At 37.0% G+C, this 22,238-nt stretch overlaps 1 protein-coding gene across 1 annotated transcript in view; it reads left to right on the top strand.

Annotated features, from left to right (window-relative positions):
• PLEKHA5 (pleckstrin homology domain containing, family A member 5) overlaps positions 1 to 22,238 on the top strand; it is a gene marked incomplete at its 5' end in the record, with an annotated part of 60,375 nt that overhangs the window by 28,119 nt on the left and 10,018 nt on the right. The window contains 10 exons of the mRNA XM_009871209.1: positions 4,319 to 4,399; positions 10,236 to 10,298; positions 11,273 to 11,353; positions 11,488 to 11,637; positions 13,075 to 13,176; positions 14,298 to 14,409; positions 14,665 to 14,711; positions 15,610 to 15,798; positions 16,355 to 16,472; positions 20,677 to 20,792. Of these exons, the coding sequence (XP_009869511.1) occupies positions 4,319 to 4,399; positions 10,236 to 10,298; positions 11,273 to 11,353; positions 11,488 to 11,637; positions 13,075 to 13,176; positions 14,298 to 14,409; positions 14,665 to 14,711; positions 15,610 to 15,798; positions 16,355 to 16,472; positions 20,677 to 20,792 (1,059 nt within the window). The remainder of the gene's footprint in view (positions 1 to 4,318; positions 4,400 to 10,235; positions 10,299 to 11,272; positions 11,354 to 11,487; positions 11,638 to 13,074; positions 13,177 to 14,297; positions 14,410 to 14,664; positions 14,712 to 15,609; positions 15,799 to 16,354; positions 16,473 to 20,676; positions 20,793 to 22,238) is intronic.

Here is a 22,238-nt window from a genome sequence, read left to right as displayed (position 1 = left end):
TGTAGGGAAGGTAACTTTTATGCTGTTGCAGTAAGTTATTGTCTGCTGGTTAGGTAGCTTCAAGAAAATCCCATACCTGTTTTAAGTCATGGGGTTTTTTTGTACTGCTCTTTCATTTTGAGATGCTTAGAAATTCTTACATTACAGTTTTTGATGGGTTTGTGTTATGCTTTCAGAATTTTTGTTGTTGTTGTTGGAGTTCAGAGACAAAGAATGGAGAGACTGACATACATAGATCCAGCCATGTGATTTCTTTGATGTCTTAAAGCCAAAAGAATAGCTGTCTGGCATCTTTTTTTGTAGCAAGGTTGTGAACCACTCTGCTGGCTCCGGGTTCATAGAGAGGTGCCTCTTAAGTAGTTCTTTGAGCAACCTTAGAAAATAATGACTTGTTTGCCAGTGTGGGGCATGTCATGAAGGCACTTTTTATCTCGGATAAAGTAAAGATCTCAGATCTTTAAATAAAATATTAAATAAAGATCTTTAAATAAAGATCTCAGATAAAATAAAGATCTCAGATAAAGATCTCAGTCTTCTGCACTATCAAATTTTAAGAGGTCACTTTTTGTGTGTTACTAAATCCAAGCCAGCAATCTCCGTAACGTATTTGTCCCATTAATTACAATAACGTAACAAAAAGCAGTATTTTTTTTCAAATAAAAGCTGGACACGCCTTTTTTCTCCTTTGTAACTAAAGCCATGACAGGAGGTCCCATGTGAATCTTCCTGTTACTACAGAGAATTCCAGCAAACTAGTCTTTTAGTACACTTCTGAATTTTATGTTGATATTAAAACTTTTCTTTGGCTGAAAAACCTTTTTCTACTGTGCTCAAGCTACCTATGTAAAACACTATGTGCATGTTGTCGTGTTGATCTCAGCATATCCTGGGTTGGTTTGTCACAGTAGAAGCTCTACTAAATTTTAGTCTTTTTTTTTTTTTGAAGTGGCTCTTTACATCGATAGTTTAGGTGTCAGGGAGCTCACATACTTCTGGTGTGTTCATTTTTAGTTTTTTTTTCAGTTTTCAGAGGGTGCATGAAAATAAACAGAACTTGAACAAGAAGTTGTCAAACAAAGGAGTGAAGGTCCCACAGCCAACATCCATACTCTACCTCCCTCGTTCTGAGATCCTGAAGGTGGCTCTGGGAAAATGTAATAAATTAAAGGAAGCTGGAATAGTACAAGGGGGTTTGGTTAGAGTGGACAGATACCCTGTATTATATCTGATACCTTGTGTTTCAGCCTAGAATTCGATGTCCTGTATTAGCAACATGTAGAATACTACTCTTGGATTTTTCAGGTTGTCTGGAAAAGGTAGAGTGAGTTGACTCAGCCACCACTGTTGTTCGTTCTGCTGCTTTTTTTTTTTTGTCTTTCCCCTCCCCAGGGTAAGAAGGGTTACTCAAGGACAGGGGCCCTGTAGGGTGAAAAAAACTACGCTGGAGGCATCATTGCTGTAAAAAGAAGGCAGGAAGGAAAACTGTTTTTTTCCTTCTTTTTTTTGGACAGAAGATTAAAGAGCAGAGGAAGGGTGGGGGGAAAGCTTGGTCAGGTCCTATTTCCAGGTCCTTTTACCCTCAGGAAGGGTGAGAGGAAATGGATAAAACTGACAGTCTAAGTTCAGTCTTTTGTCACCCTTAACATATGACCTTACCTCATCAGTGAGGTCACCTCCCTGGAAGGGACCCACTATTCCAGCTCATTGCTGCCACCAGCACAGCACATACTGAAATGTTGTCTTTGTAGGGTGTTAGCAAACACAGAAGAGAATTCAGGAAGAGGAAGGAAGAGAAAGATGGTCAGTAGCTTGGCTTTATATATGTGGTTTAATACACAAAATACCCGCTCGGATGCTCGCTCATAAGTAATGTAGCTGTTCATATCGATCATATGTCAAAGAGGTGGTTGTTTCTTTGTTTCCAAGTGCAGTTGTGGTTAGAAACTACAACTACATCAGTAAAAATAAAAGTAAAGGTGAAGCATCAGTTCTTAGAAGAAATAGTTGCTACTAGAAGTAGAAAGAGGTAAAGCCAGGACTGCTGGATTTTACTTGGTTTTACTGCTGTGTTGCTGTGTGGCACTAGGCAGTTCACACTTTGGTTTGTGAAAATCTTAATTCCAATTTTTGTGAATTCTGTAACTGGAAAGACTCTTTGAGTATAATACTATTAGTATTATACATGGGATCTAAAATATGTCCTTTACTGTACAATTTATTTTTTTCTTTTCTGAAGAGAGAGAAAATCAAGGGATATTTCTTTTATGAACAAGCAACTATTTTTCCTTAAACTATTTATTCAATGTGAATCATCTCGAACTTCAGTTTGGGAGTAGCCTCATTATATGCTTTAAGAACACAAAACAGGTATCCTCTTCATCTTTTAGAGTATAGGACTTGTCATTGTGTCCCACGTAGCATTGGCTTACTTTGCCAGTTCTTCACATTAACTTGTGCGTGCCTTAGCTTTAATTAGTGGAAGGTTTGTGACAGATACCTGGAACTTCTCAGTAGTTCAGTATCAGTATATTTTGGGAAACAAGTTTGAAAAGCTTTATATATTTGACTACTACAAATGCTCTTTGGTTGGAATTACTTTACCAATTATCTGGTTTTTGATCTTTTTTTCTGTAAGGGCTTAAGGAACTGGAGCTGTGCTGGAAATAACTGGACTTTGCAAAGAGTGTTACATAAGCATGGTTAAGCATCAATGGTATTAAAAATATTGGAAGAGGTCCTATAAATCAAAGTTAGAGCTCACTGGAGGACAAAACATTACTCCAGAACATCTCTTTAGCAAATCCACTTTGCTTCTTTTCTAATCAGGATGAAAGCAATCTTTGAACACTTCTGCAGAAACTAATTCTGTCATTGTATTGTCTTGTTATCTGTCAGAAAGGAAAACTTTGAAATATTATAAGAAGAATTAGCCAAAAGAGCCTGAAGCTGTTGAAATCCTCCTGATAAAAATGCTTCCAAACCAGTATACTCCTAATAAAATACTTCAGCCTCAGAGTATTTTTTTTTCTTTACAAATATGTCAGTTGACTGTAGTTTGATTGTTTGGCTTTGGACCTTATTGTTAATCTTACTATTGAGATATCATTTGGTATCACCTGGTGCGCTCACTCTCTGAACAGAGTTTTGGTGTAAAGAGAGTACAACTTCTTGTGTCAGTTCTAGTTTTCTGTTTATGTGTATTGTACATGACGAGCAGACGGGAGGCATTGCTTGTTTGGTTTTTTTCCTGCATTAGAACAAACAGAGCATTTAAGCTTGCCTTCTTAAGATGAGGTCGTCTTTAATGGTGATTAACTTACAAGCTGATCAGACTTCACTGTGTGTAAAAAAACAACAACAACAACAAAAGGTCCTCTATCTATAACAAGAAGAATGTGTTTCCCGTAAGAAGAAAAGAATTACTTCTCCATTATGTTAGTGGTTTTTTTATAAATAGTTAGGGGCAAGAAATTCTAAAAGGCATCAAAAACTCAGGCATTCTGTTGCATTTTAGTCTGTGAAACAATACATTGCCACACAAATTCATGGTGAGTGCATATATATATATATACACACACATAAAGACAGAGTTAAAGATCATTATTATTCATATGTACACTTCCTTCCTGGATTTCCCGTGTTGCATCTTTTTTGGAAATCCTAAATATATGCAATTTTTACTGTAATAATCAAAGTTTTGACATTTGCGCACATCAGTAAATGCTGATCATTCTACAAAATGTCTGACCGGTTCTGAAATAGTTTCACACCCATATGTGGGGGTGGGTAGATGCAATGAGTGATGATTCTAAGTTCCTAATCATATAAATCAGTGCAGTATATAAAGACATTTTGTGATACGTGAACCTAAGTCTAAACCTCGCCTCTATATTCAGAGGCTGTGAATGCTTATGTCTTTTTAATGTACATTGAGTTATTAAATATATTATTTAAAAGTTTTTTATAAAGGTTTGAGTGTTCCTACCGCATAATCTGATAATACTTTTCATTTCGATATCATGCAAAGCCGGGCTTATTTTAAGCCTTTTTTTATTTTTAAAAAGGGAGAGTGTTGGTGAATAAATATTACATTGGGTTTGAACATTTATGTGGTTTTGATACATTTGTTTGATATTATTAAACTTTTCAAATGTTGATATTGCTGAATGATGGAATATATAAAAAGCATGGGATAAAATGTAATCTACTGCATTATTAGAAAAAATTAAAGTAGAGGCTATATTTTACAGTGTCGTCTTTCAAATCTAGCCATGCTGTAAACTGATGTTTGCTGTATGCTCCTCCTGATTTGAAATAGATGAAAGAGAATGAACCTTTAATCACCATGGTTCACACTATGATTGAGAACTCGGCGCTAAGACCACAACTGTACCAGCAAGTAAGGTCTTGGATAGTGAATGAAATTGCTTTATCATCTGCGAAAATTTTCCTTAGTGACAGTTTTGGTTGTTCCTCAGATTTATTCATGACATCGGTGTTTCTCTTATTTGCTTTGGAAAACCACAAGTCATCCATGCTTTATAAAATGCTGCAATATTGTTAGCATGGCTTTTGCTGCGTTTTTGTTGTTGAGTATTAAGTGTACACTTTTGAATAACTTTCTCTGTCTAGATGATTTAATTAGTTGATGCTTTATGCAGGTGTCCAGTAAATTCATAAAACCTCCAATAAGCTTCCAACATTTGTCTTAGCATGATTCTCTGCAATTAGTGTTCAAAGGGCTTTTTCTTTTGACCACTACAAAAGCATGTGAGTGGCATTTACCTGGTCATTTCTGGCAATTTTGTTTCGTTCTAGAAAGTGGATTTACAAGTTTTTGTTTGCACCTACCAAGCCTTTAGCCACTGAAGAAAGGAAAGATCAAAATGACTTTGATCTGGGGACTGTAAATCCAAAAAGCAGTGTCTGTTCATAAAGTCACAGCAGACTTAACCGTGCACGCTTACAGAGTCTCTAGTGATGGTTGTAAATGGTAAGATGGAAGACGAATCCGAAATGTGAATGGAAATATTGTCTGTGAGTTGAGACCTGCATTAACTTATGAGCATGGCCAATACGTATCTGTTGGCACTGCAGTGTCTTAGGGCTCCTGGGGCTTAACTGAGCAGCTCCTGTCACATAAAGGAATGATTAAGAAGTTTCTGCTCTCTACTACAGCAAAGATGTTGTTCTTACTTCAATGGTTGCGGTGTTTTGCAGCAGTTGGGGTGTGCAGTTCTGATGCTCAGTTAGAAGGGAATGTTTGACCAGTTCTCTTAAACTTGCATTTATGTACTTGGGAGCCAAAGCGACAGGTAAAGGTTGCATAGTTCAAAGTGAAGGAGATGTTCTGCCATGTAAGCCAAGCATTTATTAGTGATTAACCCTTTGCCATGTTTCTAAAAAATGGTCCAGTTTAATTTCCTGTTTCATTTTTGTGGAAGCCCACTCCACATTGTAGATTTGCTTGTGATCCAGAAAAGCTGCAAGAAATCTCAACGTCCCAAAGGGACTTGGCATGTGAGTGACTTCAATTTCAGGATCGTTTCATTTGTGCTCCTGTGTGCAAAATAGGACCTTTAACGTGGAACTTGACGGAGCTATCTGGGAGAGGAATGGGAGAAGTAAAGTGCCCTCAAACCCTAAATGAAACGGTTTTTGGTGTGGTTGGGGGTTTTTTTTGTTGTTTTTTTTTTAGAGAAGCCTAGCTGTTTGCTTTTTTTAAAGCAAATCAATTTTCTCTAATTGAGTATGTAAGTCAAATAATTCAACATACATAAAACGAACAGAGGTGCTGTGTATGTGCCAGGGTAAACTAGCTCAACTTCTAATATTAATAGAGGCACATCAGAGGTATAGCTGTGCCTGGGCCAGTCTCCCCACTTATTTAGGGATACCAGTACCTTTTAGGGTGTTGTCCTGGCGGAGATACGCTGTCAGCTATAAGGTATTGCTGCCTCCACCTTGTAGATGTACATTCTGCTTCGTATTTGACACTGAATAAGCACCGTTTTTGACATTTTTGTCAAAGAAACAGTGAATCTAACAGGCCTTGAAGATTGAATAACCTTTTGTCACCAGGGATGTGGTCTCTTCAGGGCAGAGTGTTTGTGATATGTTGGCAGGCTTGTGTGGAAGAACCCACGTATTGCATAAACTGGAGAACAGCAAGACCTTCCACGTTCATGGTTGATGTATCCTATATGAAATATTGCATTAACTGACTTTCAGGAAAGGATAAAAATACACACAAAATTTCACTGCCTACGTAGTCATCTGAATTTTTTGTTTAAAATTCTGACAACTTACTTAAAGTTTAAGCAACATATAGTTTTTTATTCAAATAAAATAAATGAGTTTTACCAGTCGTCTTTTCCACTGAAGTTGTAAAGAAATGTGAACAATTGGGAAAAACCTTTTTCTAAGTGACTGAAACCTGCTTTGTTGTCAAGACGACAGACTAGTTTCCAATGATTGTAATCATTCCTGTAGGTAAAGATCTCCCTTTGCTTCAGATTATTGAGTTCAATTTTGTGAGTAAGCTTTTATAGAGTTAGCAAAGGAAAGCAAGAAAAGCTTTTATTTAATTAGAAAGTAAGATGTCTTACTTCCTGTTTATTTGTAGTGATTAATGGTTCTTTAGTAAAATAGCTAAAATATATACTATTTCAAATACGTTACAAGACATTTTTGTGATTTGTTACAGCTTCACAGTTATTGAAATCACTTTGACTTACATCAGTCTGCTCTACAGACTGTACTATAAATTTACAATTATAAGCCAGTGCAATGATTCCATATGTACAGACAAGGAAAGTAGAGCCTGAATCTATTTCTACCATGTTTGGGGGTTTTTTCTTTCTTATATTAGATGAGGCGTGTTAATCTTCTTTTCTAAAGCAGTATATTCTGATCATAAAAAATAGAATTATCATCAGTTCCTCTTACATGTGAAAGTACCCTAAAGGGGGAAAAATGAAAGTCCAAATTCAACAAGCTAACATCCATGTCTTTGCTTGGGCAATTGTTCTTAATACATTAAAAACTTATAAAAAATAGTCCTTGCTTTTTTCTTCCTTCTGTAAGGATAGGGAGTCCTTGTTTATAGCATACTTTTTATTACTGTTGTTGTAATTATAGCAGCTTCATACATTTAAACTATTTTGAGATTCGTAGGTAGGAATATCTTTGAGGTTTTGTTATGTACATGAGATGATTTCATTTGAGCTTAAAAAATCTTATATTTCCAATTTGTATTTGAAATGTTTTCTGTTGCATTATGCAAAATTAGAAGAGAATCTTGCTTACTGTGGGGTAAATGCCTGTTTGCCCCGATTCTTGATATGACATTGTACTTCAAAAAAGAAAAAAGCCCACAGAAAGCCTCTTGGAAGTCTGACTTAAACCTCCTGCTCCCCACAAAATGTCCTAGGTAGTTCTAATTTCCTGAGTGCAGTAGTCTTGCGGAGGTACTTAGTGTGCTCACAAGGTGTGAAGTGTCCTGCCCTATATTTATTGAATCAGAGTGGTTAGCAGAATCTGAAAATAGCTTTTACGGTAATGAAATAATGCTGGCCCTTAAACATTTTCAATATTGACTGCTTAAATAGGTTTAAGCTCTCAGGTCTCAAGAGAGGGGGTGTGCCTAATCTACATTTATTTAAGAAGAAGTTTCCCTCTGAGGACATCTTCTGTTGTGCCCATTGAGGTGGATTTATCCACTTCTGTGATTCTTCTGGCACTGGTGTTGATGGAGATAGGGACTGTACAGTGGAGCGGTTAAGTAAATGGCAAATTATTTCTAAGATGGAGATTCACTTAAGGTCGCTTTACCTTTCCACGTGTAAGATACATGTTTGGCCAAACTCTTGCATGGAGAGGTTACCTTTCGGAAATGGTAAGTTCTGTTTGTAGGCATTCGGGGTGCAGCTCCTCAATTTCTGGGAGCTGAGCAGCATCCCTCCCCGTGTTAAGAGGAGCAGACTTTCTTGAGTGGGAGTTGGCAAGCATCGAGGAAAAGCATAGAAGTCAGGAGCAAGTCAGAGGCTCAGCTCTTTCCCCAAAATCACTGCCCTGCTAAAGGATTTGTAGGAACAATTTGGTGAGAGGCGCGCTCGTTGAACATGACATAAAATACATTTAGATAACTTGATCGTTGGAGCTCTTATAATGCGTTTTCCAGGGTTACGAGCTTGTTAACCTTGCTTGTAATGTGTAATTGCATTTTGTCTACTGCAGTTCCTCTCCTAATTCCGGTAGGATGCGATAGTGTTCTGCACTCCTTGCCTTAAGCTGATTTGTAGATGTGCTGCAGAAGGAGAAGCTGCAGTTTTGTCAGAGATGGATTAAGTGTTTCTTGCCATTTTTAGAGATTTTGGGGCTAAGTTTTTGTAAAACTTTGCAGTAGAACTGTTGAAATGAAGTGGCTCTCCAGCAGTGCGTGTTGTGGGTAACTAGTACCAGTGACAAAAGCAAGAAGTTGTCAGCAATTTTGAAAGTGTGACAGGATTTTCATAAGAACAATTAGCACATGTATAGTGTTCTTTGAAAATGTGTTTTCGTTTTCTGAATGCCTAAAATATATTCTGTTTAGGAGGTGGGCAAGGATAAGGTTGCTCAATTGGAAGGCTGTTTTAAGCTTGGCTATAATTAAGATTGAAATGCCAAAAAATAAATGTATGTCATTTTTAAGAAATAAAAAAGTGAAAAAAATTCTGGCTTGAAAAAATAGCGTTACGTTTTTCCAGGCAAGCTATATAAAAGGCTGAGCAGTGTCTTGGAAAGATGTATATCTCTAATAGGGGACAATCTTTAATTGGTAAAATCTTTGTGTTGTGAAATACAACTAGGGTTTCTCTGTAAGTTAAGGACATTTGGCCATGTTTATGAGTTTTTTTAAAATATTTCCATTCCTCATTTTTCTCTCATTGTGATCAAATCAACAACAACTCTACAATAGTAGGAGTTTAAATAGATATCTTAATTTTTGTGACATTCATGAAGTGCAAAAGTGCTGTGGCTTTTTTCATATTCCAACACTCATTTTCATAAAATGTCCATTTCAAAGAGAGTTACTGTGTGGTTTTAATATACTATACGTACTCTTAAATTGTCACCAGGTGCATTTGCATGAGGTATGTGGACATAATGTCTTGAAATGAAACACTTAAGTGTGTTGAAGATTTACTGTATGTGTGGAATGCTTGTCTGATTAACCCTTCCCTAGTCCTTTTATTTATAATTGTACTTTAACATGGACTTGTGTTTTTATAGTCTTTCTTGCACTATTAATTCATAATGACCTAATTATGACAGATATATGAAAGGAAGGCGTCTGTGTTGAGATTCCATGCACACATGTTTTAAATAGAATACCAAGGTTGATAGTACTATGCCAGTACTTGCTGTATAGGACATTAAGTAGTTACTATATATGCAACAATCCATTCTAAATTGTGGAGCTCCATTTTTTCACTTAATATATTTTTAAATCTTGTTACTGGTCAGTTCAGAGACTGAAAGATTTGAGAACTTACTGTGAGGAGCTATATGAAAGTAGTTTGAGGACACCTTACATGCTAATTGGCACGAGGAGACAAGTTTGCCTAGGTCCAAAGATAACATCAAAGAGTTTCCATTTATGGCATTTATGGTAATGTTCTGTAGAAGGGGAGGGAATTCATATGAAAAAGTAGGCAGAAAGGTGTATGGTGGCACTTATTTGGCATGTGTCTGCAATGAGATATTTTACACACATTTTATTTACTTAAGTCATTCTGTTCCGATTTCAGATTCACATAAGAACATCCTCCTTGTGAATGTGCTTGACTTTAGTGGGCCTAGAGTAATTAATTCCAAGTAGAATGAGCCCTTGTATTTAGAATGCGCATAAGAAAATGCACATAAATGTTTATAACTGTGTCTAAGTATACTCTGGCAGTCTCATCTTCTTACATAATCCATGTGTGATTGAGTTAGTTGTACATCTTTAAAAAAACAATTTGCATTAGAAACGTAGCCTGTTAAGTTGATGCAACTTTCTACTGACAGTCTGCTTGACATTCCATTTACTTACCTTCATAAATATATATTGGCTAAAATTATATTGTTCGATGCTGTATGTTTGACTTTGAAGCAAAAGGTGATTTTTGTATTAAAACTCTCTAAGCTGAACAGTAGTTTAGTTTACATAGTCCAATTAAGTTGTTTTATGGCAATATTATTCTTCCTTATAGTTAACACAAGAAGAATGTAGGGGTACACTATACAAATATAGAACTGAAGAGCTGGATATTGATGTAAGTCATCTGTATTTTTCCTTTCTTGGAAATGTTGGTATTTGTCTCTTTATTTTGTTTATTTCCCCCTTGGCTTCTAGAAAGGAATTAATTATTTTAGAAGGAAAAAACTCTGTAGCTGTGATTCCTTTATAAGCATGAGAGATGTGATTTCTCAGGAAATATAATCGATACTCCAGAACTGAAATTTGGCACGGCTTGTTACCGTTCAGAGTGTTGGGTTGCTAGTTACTAAATAAAGGGGCTCGGTGTAAAATTGGTAGTGAAAAATACACCCATATAGTCATACTGCGTATACATAAATATGCATTTCTAGTCATCCTTGCACAATGCAGCTGAGAGTAGGTATAATGATTTAAGGGATGTTATTTTACTAAACAGAAAGTAGGCTTCCAGTCTTAGAGTTAAAAACTCAGAGCAGCACAAACTGAACCAAAAATATTGTTCAAACAGAGAAGTAAACTGTTTCGAATTGCTTGGGGTGCACTGGACAGTTACTTACTCAAAGTGGAGCTGGAGTGGAGCAGTTTTAGTCATAGCCAAGCCTTGATCAGAGCTAAACAAGAGCAGAGCATGGGTAGTACCAGTAACTAACTATTAAAAACTACCTCCTGAAATAAACCATGGGGAAGACTGTGAATATATACCATATTCTTTATAATGCTGAGGAATACATCAATTAAAATGGTATTTAAAACCTATTATCAAGTTGTAAAGATTCATCTGTAGAGTCATAAATTACGTGATTTGAGCCACACTGTTTCAAGTTATAATAACACTTCATAATATCTTAGGAGAGTTTTTTAAGGTTAATTTGAAAATGCAGAACTGATGCCTTCATAAGTTTAGAATTCATATTTTGTGGTAATAATATTCTGTATAGATTCATATAATGATTTGATCAAGTTGCGTTTCGATTACTGAAGATTATTAAAATGAAATCCTAATTGTGATCATTTTCTGTTACATATTAGGCTAAGCTTAGCCGTTTATGTGAACAAGATAAAGTTGTACAAGCGCTGGAGGAGAAGCTTCAACAGCTACACAAGGAGAAAGTAGGACAATTATATTTATTACCTAAAATGGATATTATTTTACATGATTATTATCAGAACATTGATAACTGAAATAAAATGAAAATCAGCCCGATGATGCAGAGCATTAAAAATAATTCTTTTTATTACAATAGTACACGCTTGAGCAAGCTTTGCTATCAGCAAGTCAGGAGATAGAAATGAACGCAGATAATCCCGCAGCCATACAAAACGTAGTCTTACAGAGAGATGACTTGCAGAATGGACTGCTTAGCACCTGCCGAGAAGTATCGCGAGCTACTGCAGTAAGTAATACGTTCTTGCCTGTACATTTAAGGAAGTGTTGCACAGTTATTGTCATGTTCATTTTTTTAATTGGATTCTCTTTGGTTATTTTTCATTACGTTCCTACAAAACTCAGTTGTCTTCTACTTGCTTGTACTTTCGCCAAAGTCAGCTGGAAAGTGATCTTTTCACCATATTCATCAAGTAGTCATTATCTTTTTTAATTTTTCTTTTTGACCAGGAATGACTGCATACTGACTGTAATTGGTATGGCAATTTTCATCCTTACAATAAGAAAAATTGATTATGGAAGAGTTAAAATATGCAAATAAGCTATATTATGTGATGGCAAAATAGTAGCAAGTGCAAACTTTATCAGATATTTGATCAGATGTTTTAAGCAAAAGCACCTGCAGGATGAAAAGAAGAAGAGATTATACAGTCACGGTCTTTCTTAATAGTGGGCCATTATATTTAAAAGATCTTACAAGTTACACACTTGCAAAAATATTAAAAAAAAATAGGGAAGGGAGGGGAAGGGAAGGGAAGGGAAGGGAAGGGAAGGGAAGGGAAGGGAAGGGAAGGGAAGGGAAGGGAAGGGAAGGGAAGGGAATTGCTGTTTACTGTGCTTTTCCACTTTGTGATGGTTTCTACACTGAAATGAAGACAAAGAATAGTTTTTGCCTACTTACACGTATAGCCAAAAAAGATATTTGGTTAAATTGATACGAAGTAGGCCCTGAAATACAGGGTTTAGTCTGAACATTAGACTGTGTTGTAAAAGGAATTGGTTGGACAAGGAGAAGGGAATCAGGGGAAAGGAAATCCTTGAGATACACTTTCCCTCATTAACTTCTTAATTTATGCTAAATTGGGTTAATTGCTTGATGTAGGCCTAAAGAGATGGTAGATCTGACCTCAAAGATGTTTTTTTCACACATTCTACCTTCTGGTTTTGTAGTTTTGCAGATGTAAAAATAATGGTATGTTAGGAGGCCTGAGGCATTCACTGGTAACCTTACGAGCAGAGTTGGATGACTTATATTTTTCTTGCATAATACATTGTGTTTACATGCACATGCTGTGCACTCGCATATATGTATTTTATATAATGAAAGAGACAAATATGATTCCATTTTTGTGGTTTTCTGCCTTGGTGAAAGGACAACTTAAGACCCACATGCTTGTTGATTATAAAGACATATTCTGAAGATTTCACCCTTGCCTATCTTTTTGGTTTGTGAAACAACAAAATGCCGTTTGTTTGAAATCCATTAAGTTTCATTAGAAAACTGAAAAGTCGTTTAAACATTGCATTCTCTAAGATATGTATTTATATACTGCTGATACCTATTTCTGCATTACTTTCTGAAGTTTCATGCCACTGAAAAAAGAAAAATGAATGTACTTTTTTTTTACTTGAATGTACATCTGTAATTCTTGTATCATATGTTTAGGAACTAGAAAGAGCTTGGAGAGAATATGATAAATTGGAGTATGATGTAACTGTAACAAGGAACCACATGCAGGAGCAACTTGATCGGCTTGGAGAAATTCAGGTGTGGCATAGGTCTTAAAGTACACTTAAATCACTTTCATTTTCTTTTTTTTTTTTAAACTACACAAATTTTAAAAAGAGTGGCATGTAGTATGTTAACTTACAAGGTAGGAAAAAAAAAAAAAAAGGTTTTTAAGTCCTGAGAAGTTCTTCAGCTTTTCCTCTTATTTCGAAGCTACAGCACTGATTTTCCTGTGTCTGGCAGCCTCCTCTTTCTGTTTCAGTGATGAGGTCCAAACTAGGGTAGTTTTCTCAGACCTTAATTACTGTGACAGTCATATTAAATCTTCACAAAAATCCTTTCACTGAGCTGAATATTTTAGGATGTAATTAAATCATGCTCTCCAAATAAACGGTAATTAAAACCACTCCAGGCATTGCTTCAGGTCTTACTTACGAAGAGTTCTGATGTGTATCTTACTGCCTCGCTGTGCTGTGCTGTGGAGGATTGGCCAGTTAGTGTAAGTTCTGAATTTCTGAGGAGATCTTTCTGTGAGACACACACCCCCCTACTTCCCCCTAGATGTGCCTGCATTTTGTGGGACAGGCAGATGGGTGTGGCCCATGCTGGGAGGCGTTAGAGGCTCTTTGCTTCAGGGATTGATTTTCTATGCAGCTATGAAAAGGAGATTACAAGGAAGGCCGAGAGCTGAGAAATGTGTGTGACACAGTCCAAAGCATGCGTGACCAGGAATGCAAATCAGCCCACGGTTTGTGTGCGAGTATATGCAAAGACCGTGTTCATCTCCACCTATTTTAGGGTTGAAACTGATGATTCCTTTACTTTTGTTGTATGTAGGTCTCCTGTGCAGAGCTAGCTTGGATTGTCTCTGGAGACAGTAGATACAACTCTCTTCTTAAGCAGAGTTTGAGCTCACAAATAGCTGTCAAATTAACTGACGCATTATGAAATGAGTTAATCTTACATTTTTTGTTTCTGGTAGTATAGGAGTGTTGCACTTCTGTGGGACAGTGTCTGTTTTTACTGCATTTTATTTTCCTTCACTGGGAAAAGATATGCCGTGTAATCTAAAGAAATAAAAAGGTTTTCTGTTCTGGTTTTTTGCCCGCTTTCCATGTATTCTGATTTATTGCCTATATATGTTGTTTATTTTCTGGCAGACTGAGTCAGCAGGGATACAGCGTGCTCAGATTCAGAAGGAACTGTGGAGAATTCAAGATGTCATGGAGGGTTTAAGTAAACATAAACAGCAAAGAAGCTCTTCAGAGGCAGGTAAACTGGTCGGTTTTATCTAGTAGGAAGTGAGACTGGGTCATACACATTTTTAAATGGATAAGCTCCGTAGTTGCTTTTTTATGTTTGAAAAAAATGGTAAAGTTGCTGAGGAAAGAAAAAAGCAGCCATTTATTTTAAGTTGATGCTTTGTGGATTTGTTTCATAGCAACAGATTATAGTTCACATTTTAAAAGCTGTTTACTGAAAACAATTTTTCTTTCTTTCTATGCCTTTCCCCTTCTTCCCAAACAGGCATCATGGGATCAAGGACATTTTCAGCCATTAAATATAAAAATGAGGTATGATTTTAGCATATTTACCATTCTAACATCACTGAATTTCTAACGTACCTATGATAAAAATGACCATTGTTATAATTCTTTTAAGGATGTCTGACGTACGTATTCAGTATGTTTCTGTGAAAATATTGCGTTATTAATTAGTTTTAAGAATTGGTATCTCCCGTAGTAATTCTTACACTTCCATTTGCTCTGTGTCTTTATATTCTCACCAGTATGTTTCTCTTTTTCATTTCTTACCTTTCCCTCTCCCTAGGCTCTTGCCCTAGAAATATATCCGCCCCCTCATTTATGGCTTTGTTTTCTACCTACCACACTTTTCATGGGAAGAAATACATTGCTTTATATGTCTATTTGCATATTGAGCCTGGTTCTCAGATGGCCAGAGCACCCACAAGAACAGCTGAAACTGTGGGAGCTCCCAAATGTTCAATTCGTCTGAAAATCTGGCTAGAAATTACAGTTTTAAAGGGACATTGTCATGGTGTATGTCATGTATATGCAATGTACATCTGGTTTACAGAACTTTGTAAAAGTCTGATAAAAAGGTATTTAATTTAATTTTAAAAGGATGATTCAGAGAGTTCATACATATCTTACAGAAAGTGAAGGTCTTAGTTTTGAAAGTCTTGATAAGCTGAATAATGAAACTGTTGAAGTATTTCAGTCTAAGTGGTAGTAACAAAATAAAAAAAAGCAAACAGATGAACAAAAAAAACAGAGAAACCCAAAGAAAATTAAGCTCTCGTGGCTTTTTTTTTTTTTAGTGTGACATTGTCCCTTTAATTCCAAGATCTATAGCTGGTGTAGCTATGGTAATCTATTTTTCTTTTTTAAGTTATAAATAATTGTAACAGGTGTGCACATCTAAATAAGGTGACTATTCTACAATCTTTAGGAAGAGGAAGTAGTCCCACCTCGTCCTCCACTCCCTCGGTCCTATGACTTTACAGAGCATCCTCCCATAATCCCCCCTCTGCCCAGTGATAGCAGCTCCTTGCTCTGTTATAGCAGGGGCCCAGTACATCTGCCAGAAGAAAAGAAGATTCACCAAGTTCAAGGATATCAGAGAAATGGATCTTACTGTGTAAGTGGCTGAAACTGCCACATTGTTCTTGAAGCATTCCCCCTTCCTTTGCACAGTCACCATTTTTATTTTGTCATCTGGCTACTTTCGTGTTATGTTTTTACTTTTGTTTACTTAGCTTTAGTGAAAGCTCCATCATTTGTGCTTCACATTTTCCTGTCGTGTTCTGCACATATATAAAATGTCTTAAGACTTAAATGCTTGTATCTGGGTAAATTTCAGAAAATTCGATTCTTCTGCTCACAGTTCTTATAAAACTCGAGGCTCAGAATCAGTTTTTGCTAAAGCTTTATACAAATTTGTTTCCTGAAGGTCATTTTAAAAACAAAAAACACCTCCGCGTTTTTGTGTCAATTTTTTTTCTGTAATTTCTGAAAGCCTGCAACTGTGGTTACTCAATCTAACTACAAAGCCATACTACTGCAACGGCACTTGAACAGTGGAACAGCTCTTAAAGTGAGAGCAGAGCTATCACAAAATAACTGTGTTGAGTCTTAAGACACAAATGCTTGTACAAAAATGCCTGTTTATTTACCTCATAACTTGCGTTCCCCAGGGTCCTGATTATAGGCTTTATAAGAGTGAACCGGAGTTAACTACAGTAGCAGAAGTAGATGAGTCTAACGGTGAAGAAAAAACAGAACAAATTTCAGAATCGGAATCTACTGCTAAAGGTTTGTCCCCAGGCATAATGTTTACAGCCTTTCAGCCTTTTTCATACAGAATACATAGCTTTAGCTGTTGCAGAAGCTATATAATCTTTCGAATTTTTGTAGCCTGTTCATTTCTTAATATGATGAAACAGCTTCCACGATAAAATAATGATTTAATTATATGACAAGAAAGATTTCAGTCAATTACACCGCAGAAAAATCAAACATTACACTCACCAACAACCCTGAAATCCTTATTGACACCATGTCTAATCACATCACTCACATTCCCCACACGCCATTCCCTTGAACAATTACCCATTTTATGTTCTTGCCCTTGAACAATTATTCAGTTTTTGAATCAAGCTCCCTATGTTATGTCACTGGAACGTCCAAAAAGGCAGCACCACAGAATTTTCAGGCTCTCATAAGGCAGGGAAACAATGTCTTTTTCTTTTTTTAATCTTGTAATTGTTGAATTGCCTTCTGTCCTGTGATATAATAGGAATAATGATCATGACCTTGGAGTGTACAGACAATAAAGGTCTTTGCAATTGCTAAATGCTTCAGATTCTTCTCTTCATCTAGCTTCCATAAAAGCTCCTAATTGCTTGGTAGAGTCTTTTACCAGGAAGTGCTTCTCAATTCTGTTTGTTAAAACACACAGAATAGTTTGTTAAAGGTGACTTCAGAAAAAGCAGCTTGAACACCTCACAAAAAACATATTAAGAGCTTTTAGAAAAAGTAACTAGACTTACCTCTCTTTTTACTGTAACAGTTGGTGTTTCCAGTACCAGTAAGATCACTGCCTCCTCTGCTCATAGTTGGACTAAGCATGTACATAGGACTAGTGCAATGATGCCAGAATTTGGCCAAGAACTATAATCATAATAGGACATCATTTTCATCAGAACATTAATGAAAGTTTTTACAACTAAGTTTAGCATACAGTTAGGGTGTAAAAAATGTGAAGGGCCCTATGATATATGATATAACTAAGCTTGCACTTACCAGACAATTAGTTAATTCAGATTCACTATGCTATTTGCTGAGGTGTAATGTTCACTTAAGATAGATAGTAAATTCCATTCAGCTTGGTTGTGAAAAATGCAGGGTTTAGCCTGCCATTTGCTAATCATCAACCACCTAAATTGAGGAAGATGCCTTTTTGACAACATGCCTAGGTTTTATTGACCTGTGGTGTTCCAGATTATTTATAGTAATTTATGACAAAAGGGAAAGAAATTATCAAGACAGTATGAGGAAGCCTACTCTGACTATGTAAAGCAAACCAATATATTTGAGCACTCCAGTCTGCTTTCTGTCTTATTCTGTAAAGACAGAAGTAATTTATTTACCTAATTTTATTATGTCCATTTGTAGAAGAACAGTCCTCAGTAAAGGAGAGCAATAATACAAATTCTTCTAATATAAATATTTAAGGATGGAGGAGAGAGGCAGTGATAGCCTGCAGCAAGAGGTTTTTTATCTTCTTAAACAGCAGGGTAAAATGCGTTCATCATAGCTGTGTGTTACCATCCAGTCCGTGCTTTTGAGTGTGTGAATTTCTTAATGGATATTTCTTGTTCTGGGCATTCACCTATAATAAGAATCCCAGTGCAGTAGGGAAAATAAAACTATTCCTGGTTGGTTGGTTGGTTTTTCTCTATAGTGCATATGGCATTACAACCATATGCTGTTTCAACAAACATTTTTATGCCATTCTGTTGTAACAATTTATAAGCTGAAAAGGAAACAGATTCAAATGCAGCTCACCTCTGCAGTATTTCTTTCTTGCTGTTTTAAGAAGTCATACTTAAATGACGTAGTTTCCTACTGAGGGCGCTTCTAAAACTTAGCCAATTTCAGAGGAAATTTAAAAATGTCTTTCTAGTTCGTTGTGCACATTGCTGTAGCAGACACTTCTCCTGTGAGCCATTTCCCTCTCTTTTCAAATGCCAACAATCAAACAGAAATGTTTTGATGGGACTATGTAAAGCAACCCTTACAGCTGTCTGCGAACAGAGGGATATTTATGACCTGAGTGGTACATAAAAGTGGCACAAAAGGATAAGAGACTTCTGCTGTGTTTTATCCTTTTTATGTCTAAAGGATAGAAGCTGTTGCTTTATAGATTTTGTTTTGAATGATGGATTTGGCATTCAAATACCTCCAGACTATTTTGTCAGCCCATCAAACAATTTAGAGAAAAAGTTGAGTCTTCCCCAAGTCAATACCTCCTTTAAAATCTGTGCAAGCCCAGGATAAACAAGGAGAAGTGATTTAGTGATCACAGAAGACTTAGTATCTATTTTTTAGGCAAAATTAGCAAGGAAACAATATTTGTAATAGTTTGGTTTCTTGCATGTATCTCAAGAAGTAAAAACGAAGCTTGTATTACTTAATTATATCTATATATTTTGGCAAGTTTTAACATCAGTTTTCTACCAGCTTAATTACGTTTTGGCAGGGCTTCTCTAAGTAGTAAAACAGAGGGATGGATATGGTTAGGAGGGACTGAACATAGTAGGCATTGGGACAGAGGATATCCTCAGCTCCTGACAGCGAGCTGCGAGGCAGAGTTCGCAGCCCGGCTACGCACAAGCAGAGCCGCAGCTGCTGCCCACAACAGAACGCAGGCAGGCTTGAGACCGGTGCTGTTATCGGCAACGAGTAAACGAGACCCGCCCTTGCACAAAGTGGGACACCACAGACAGCGTGATCCCATTCTCACTCACCGATTAACCAGGCTCAAAGCGTGCTGGCTGATCATGTGCGGGTGTGAGCACACATGTGTGCGTGCACACAAACAAGTCCCTCCAAGAGCTGGCAGGACCTATGTGTCTTCATCCATCAACTCTCAGTACCTCTGGTATCTCCAATATCTGAATCCTATACCTAAAGTCTCTTGGACAGTTGGCTCCCGCACCTTGTATTCTGCTTGCCATCTAGCCCTGTTTAAAGTTCATTGGCATCTCACAGACAGAAGGTTCCCCCGGCAGCATGTTCACACCTGTGGTCCCTCCTGTTGCCAGCGCACAGACCTGCAGTCTTCCCCGTCATAGGCCCCAGACGTATGATCTCTCTGTAGCTGTCTCCCACTTGCAAGCTAGCCTGGCTTAGAGATCCCTAGCAACTCCCACACTCATACACAGAAGGGAAAGTGCACTCGCATGGAAAATACGTAATCATAGAGTCATAGAATCGTAGAATGTCAGGGGTTGGAAGATACCTCGAAAGATTATCTAGTCCAACACCCCTGCCAGAGCAGGATGCCCTAGGGCAGCCACACAGGAACACGTCCCGGTGGGTTTTGAAAGTCTCCAGAGAAGGAGACTCCACAACCTCTCACCCTCACAGTAAAGAAGTTTCCCCTCATGTTGAGGTGGAACTTCCTGTGTTCTAACTTAAACCCATTTTTTCTTGTTCTATTGCTGGGCATCGCTGAAAGGAGATTGTCCCCTTCCTCTTGACACCCACCTCTCAGATATATAAGAATGAGATTTAATAAGAATGTAAGGCTAAGCACAGAGCTCGGTCAGAGTAGCATACAAACAGCTTGTTGATGCAAAGCTGGCCCCTTTTGTTCCCCCTCCTCTCTCCTGTTCCATGCCTCTTCTTTCCCATCACCCTTGCCCCGTTCCTTTTGCAGCCTTTGTTTCTTTCCAAATAAACAACCCACTCATAATTACTTCTTGTTCGTTGGTCCCACTTTTGCTAAATTTTTTATGTTCAACACCATCATCTAGGCGAGCTTGACCATAACTGAGAGCACTTATTTGGCTACACAGGCACTTTTTTGGCCTTGCAAACTCTTTTCCACAAAATATCCCCAGCACAGCTGTCCAGTTAGCTGTGAAGTCTGGCTCTGGCCATCTTTCACATAATACCTCCTTAAACATCTGTGAGAACTAGCCATTCCACATAGCTCTATCTAACTTCTATCTGTTTCTCACAGACAGAATTCTTACGTTTGTATTTTTATGTCCAGCAATTTCTCATGCCACGTGCAGTAGTTTCCCATGTTCTATTCATTTAGCTAAACCTCAGGCCAGGGGGTCGTCATCTGTCTGCACACCTTAACAGATGACAGTTAGGCATTAAGATCTTTTCTGTCTTTTGAAGAATAGCTTCCAAGTCTGACAACATGTGCTTTCTAGAGAGCAGTAAACAATTTTGGCAATGTTTTGCATAGCACTTAGTATATTGCTTTACTGTTTCACAGGCTCACATTTTCCTGTGGGAGTTGTACCACCCAGGACCAAATCGCCAACACCAGAGTCTTCAACAATAGCATCCTATGTCACTTTGAGGAAGAATAAGAAGATAGATCTAAGAACGGTACTTTAAAATAACCTTGAGCATTAATGGATAGTGATGTGATCATTTTAAAGTTTAATTTCTGTAGTTACTTCAGAAAGTTGTAGTTATATTTTTAATTTTCCTTACATAGAATTCACTGGTATAAAAATATACTAGGATAATGGAGACAGTATGGAGACAGTGGTAGAAAGAATGACAAAATTATAAAGGTCCTGTATGTTGAACTTCATAGAGATTTAACTACACTCAAACTGGGCAAGAACTAAACGGTAATGATAAATCAGGTAAGCTACTGAGGTTTACACTTAAGTTGAAAGGATAGAAGACGTCTTAGGAAAGGGGCACTTCAACAGCTTTTGTGTAACAAATATTAGTTTTATTCATTGTATTACTAAAATTATTTAGTACAAAAATAAAGCAACTAGAAAATAAGGATACAATAAGCAATATATGGGTAATAAGCATTTCAGATTAGAGAATCCTGTAGTCTTTGAGTTGAAGACAGAGGTTTATGGGTAGTTCAAGCAAAAGGGGGAAAGGTTTTGCCGTAGTTGTAGCATGAATAAGAGGAAAAATTGTAGGAACAGGAGAAAAGAGAAAATCAAAGAATGTTGACTGGAGAAAGAATGCTACTTTTTAGATGTGAAATCAATTGCTGTGAATGTACTGAATACAGCTGATTAGCCAGAAGTACTTTTTTCTTTGTTATACAAAGTATAGAACTATCTGAACATCAGTGAATTTCAAGAACAGAGTAGGTAAAGTGGTGGTTGTTATTTTGGGAATAATATAATGATTAGAATTACAGATTTTTAAGTGCTGATAAATTCATAGGCTCGGTTAGGTTGAAGATCATTGAGTCCAGCCATTAACCTAGTGATGCCAGGTCCACCACTGAACCATGTCCTTAAGTGCCATATCTACACATCTTTTAAACCCCTCCGGGGATGGTGCCTCCCCCACTTCCCGGGGCAGCCTATTCCAATGCCTGACAACCCTTTTGGTGAAGAAATTTTTCCTAATATCCAATCTAAACTTGCCCTGGCACAACTTGAGGCCATTTCAGTTTGTTTCAGCCCGCACTTGCCATTAAATGATGCTCAGCTGTAGTTCTTCTTGAAATAAAAAGGCAGAAATGACATTAGATCAACTACTATAAATGTCCTACATCATTATAGTTTGATTATGTGTCTGTTTCAGTAAAGTAACTTGGTTTTTTCTCTTGTATAACATTTGGTAAATTGTTTCAACTCGATAAGATGGTTTTGAAAGAGCACTTACCTATTCTCCTAATGTTTATCATTGATGGCAATAATGTCACTGTTCAAAAAAGCAAATTATTCCTTTTATTTTGAATTTTCAATGTTCATTTATTAATAGTTGGTTCTTGTGCTTTCTTCACATACATGGGAGATCTTTACCTGCCCACTATTTTTTTGCTTTTTAGTAAATCATTAGATGATC

Source organism: Apaloderma vittatum, unplaced genomic scaffold, assembly GCF_000703405.1.
Source record: "Apaloderma vittatum isolate BGI_N311 unplaced genomic scaffold, ASM70340v1 scaffold2726, whole genome shotgun sequence".
NCBI lineage: Eukaryota > Metazoa > Chordata > Aves > Trogoniformes > Trogonidae > Apaloderma > Apaloderma vittatum.
The sequence above is the reverse complement of the archived record's forward strand: the minus strand, read 5'-3'. Positions and strand labels throughout refer to the sequence as shown.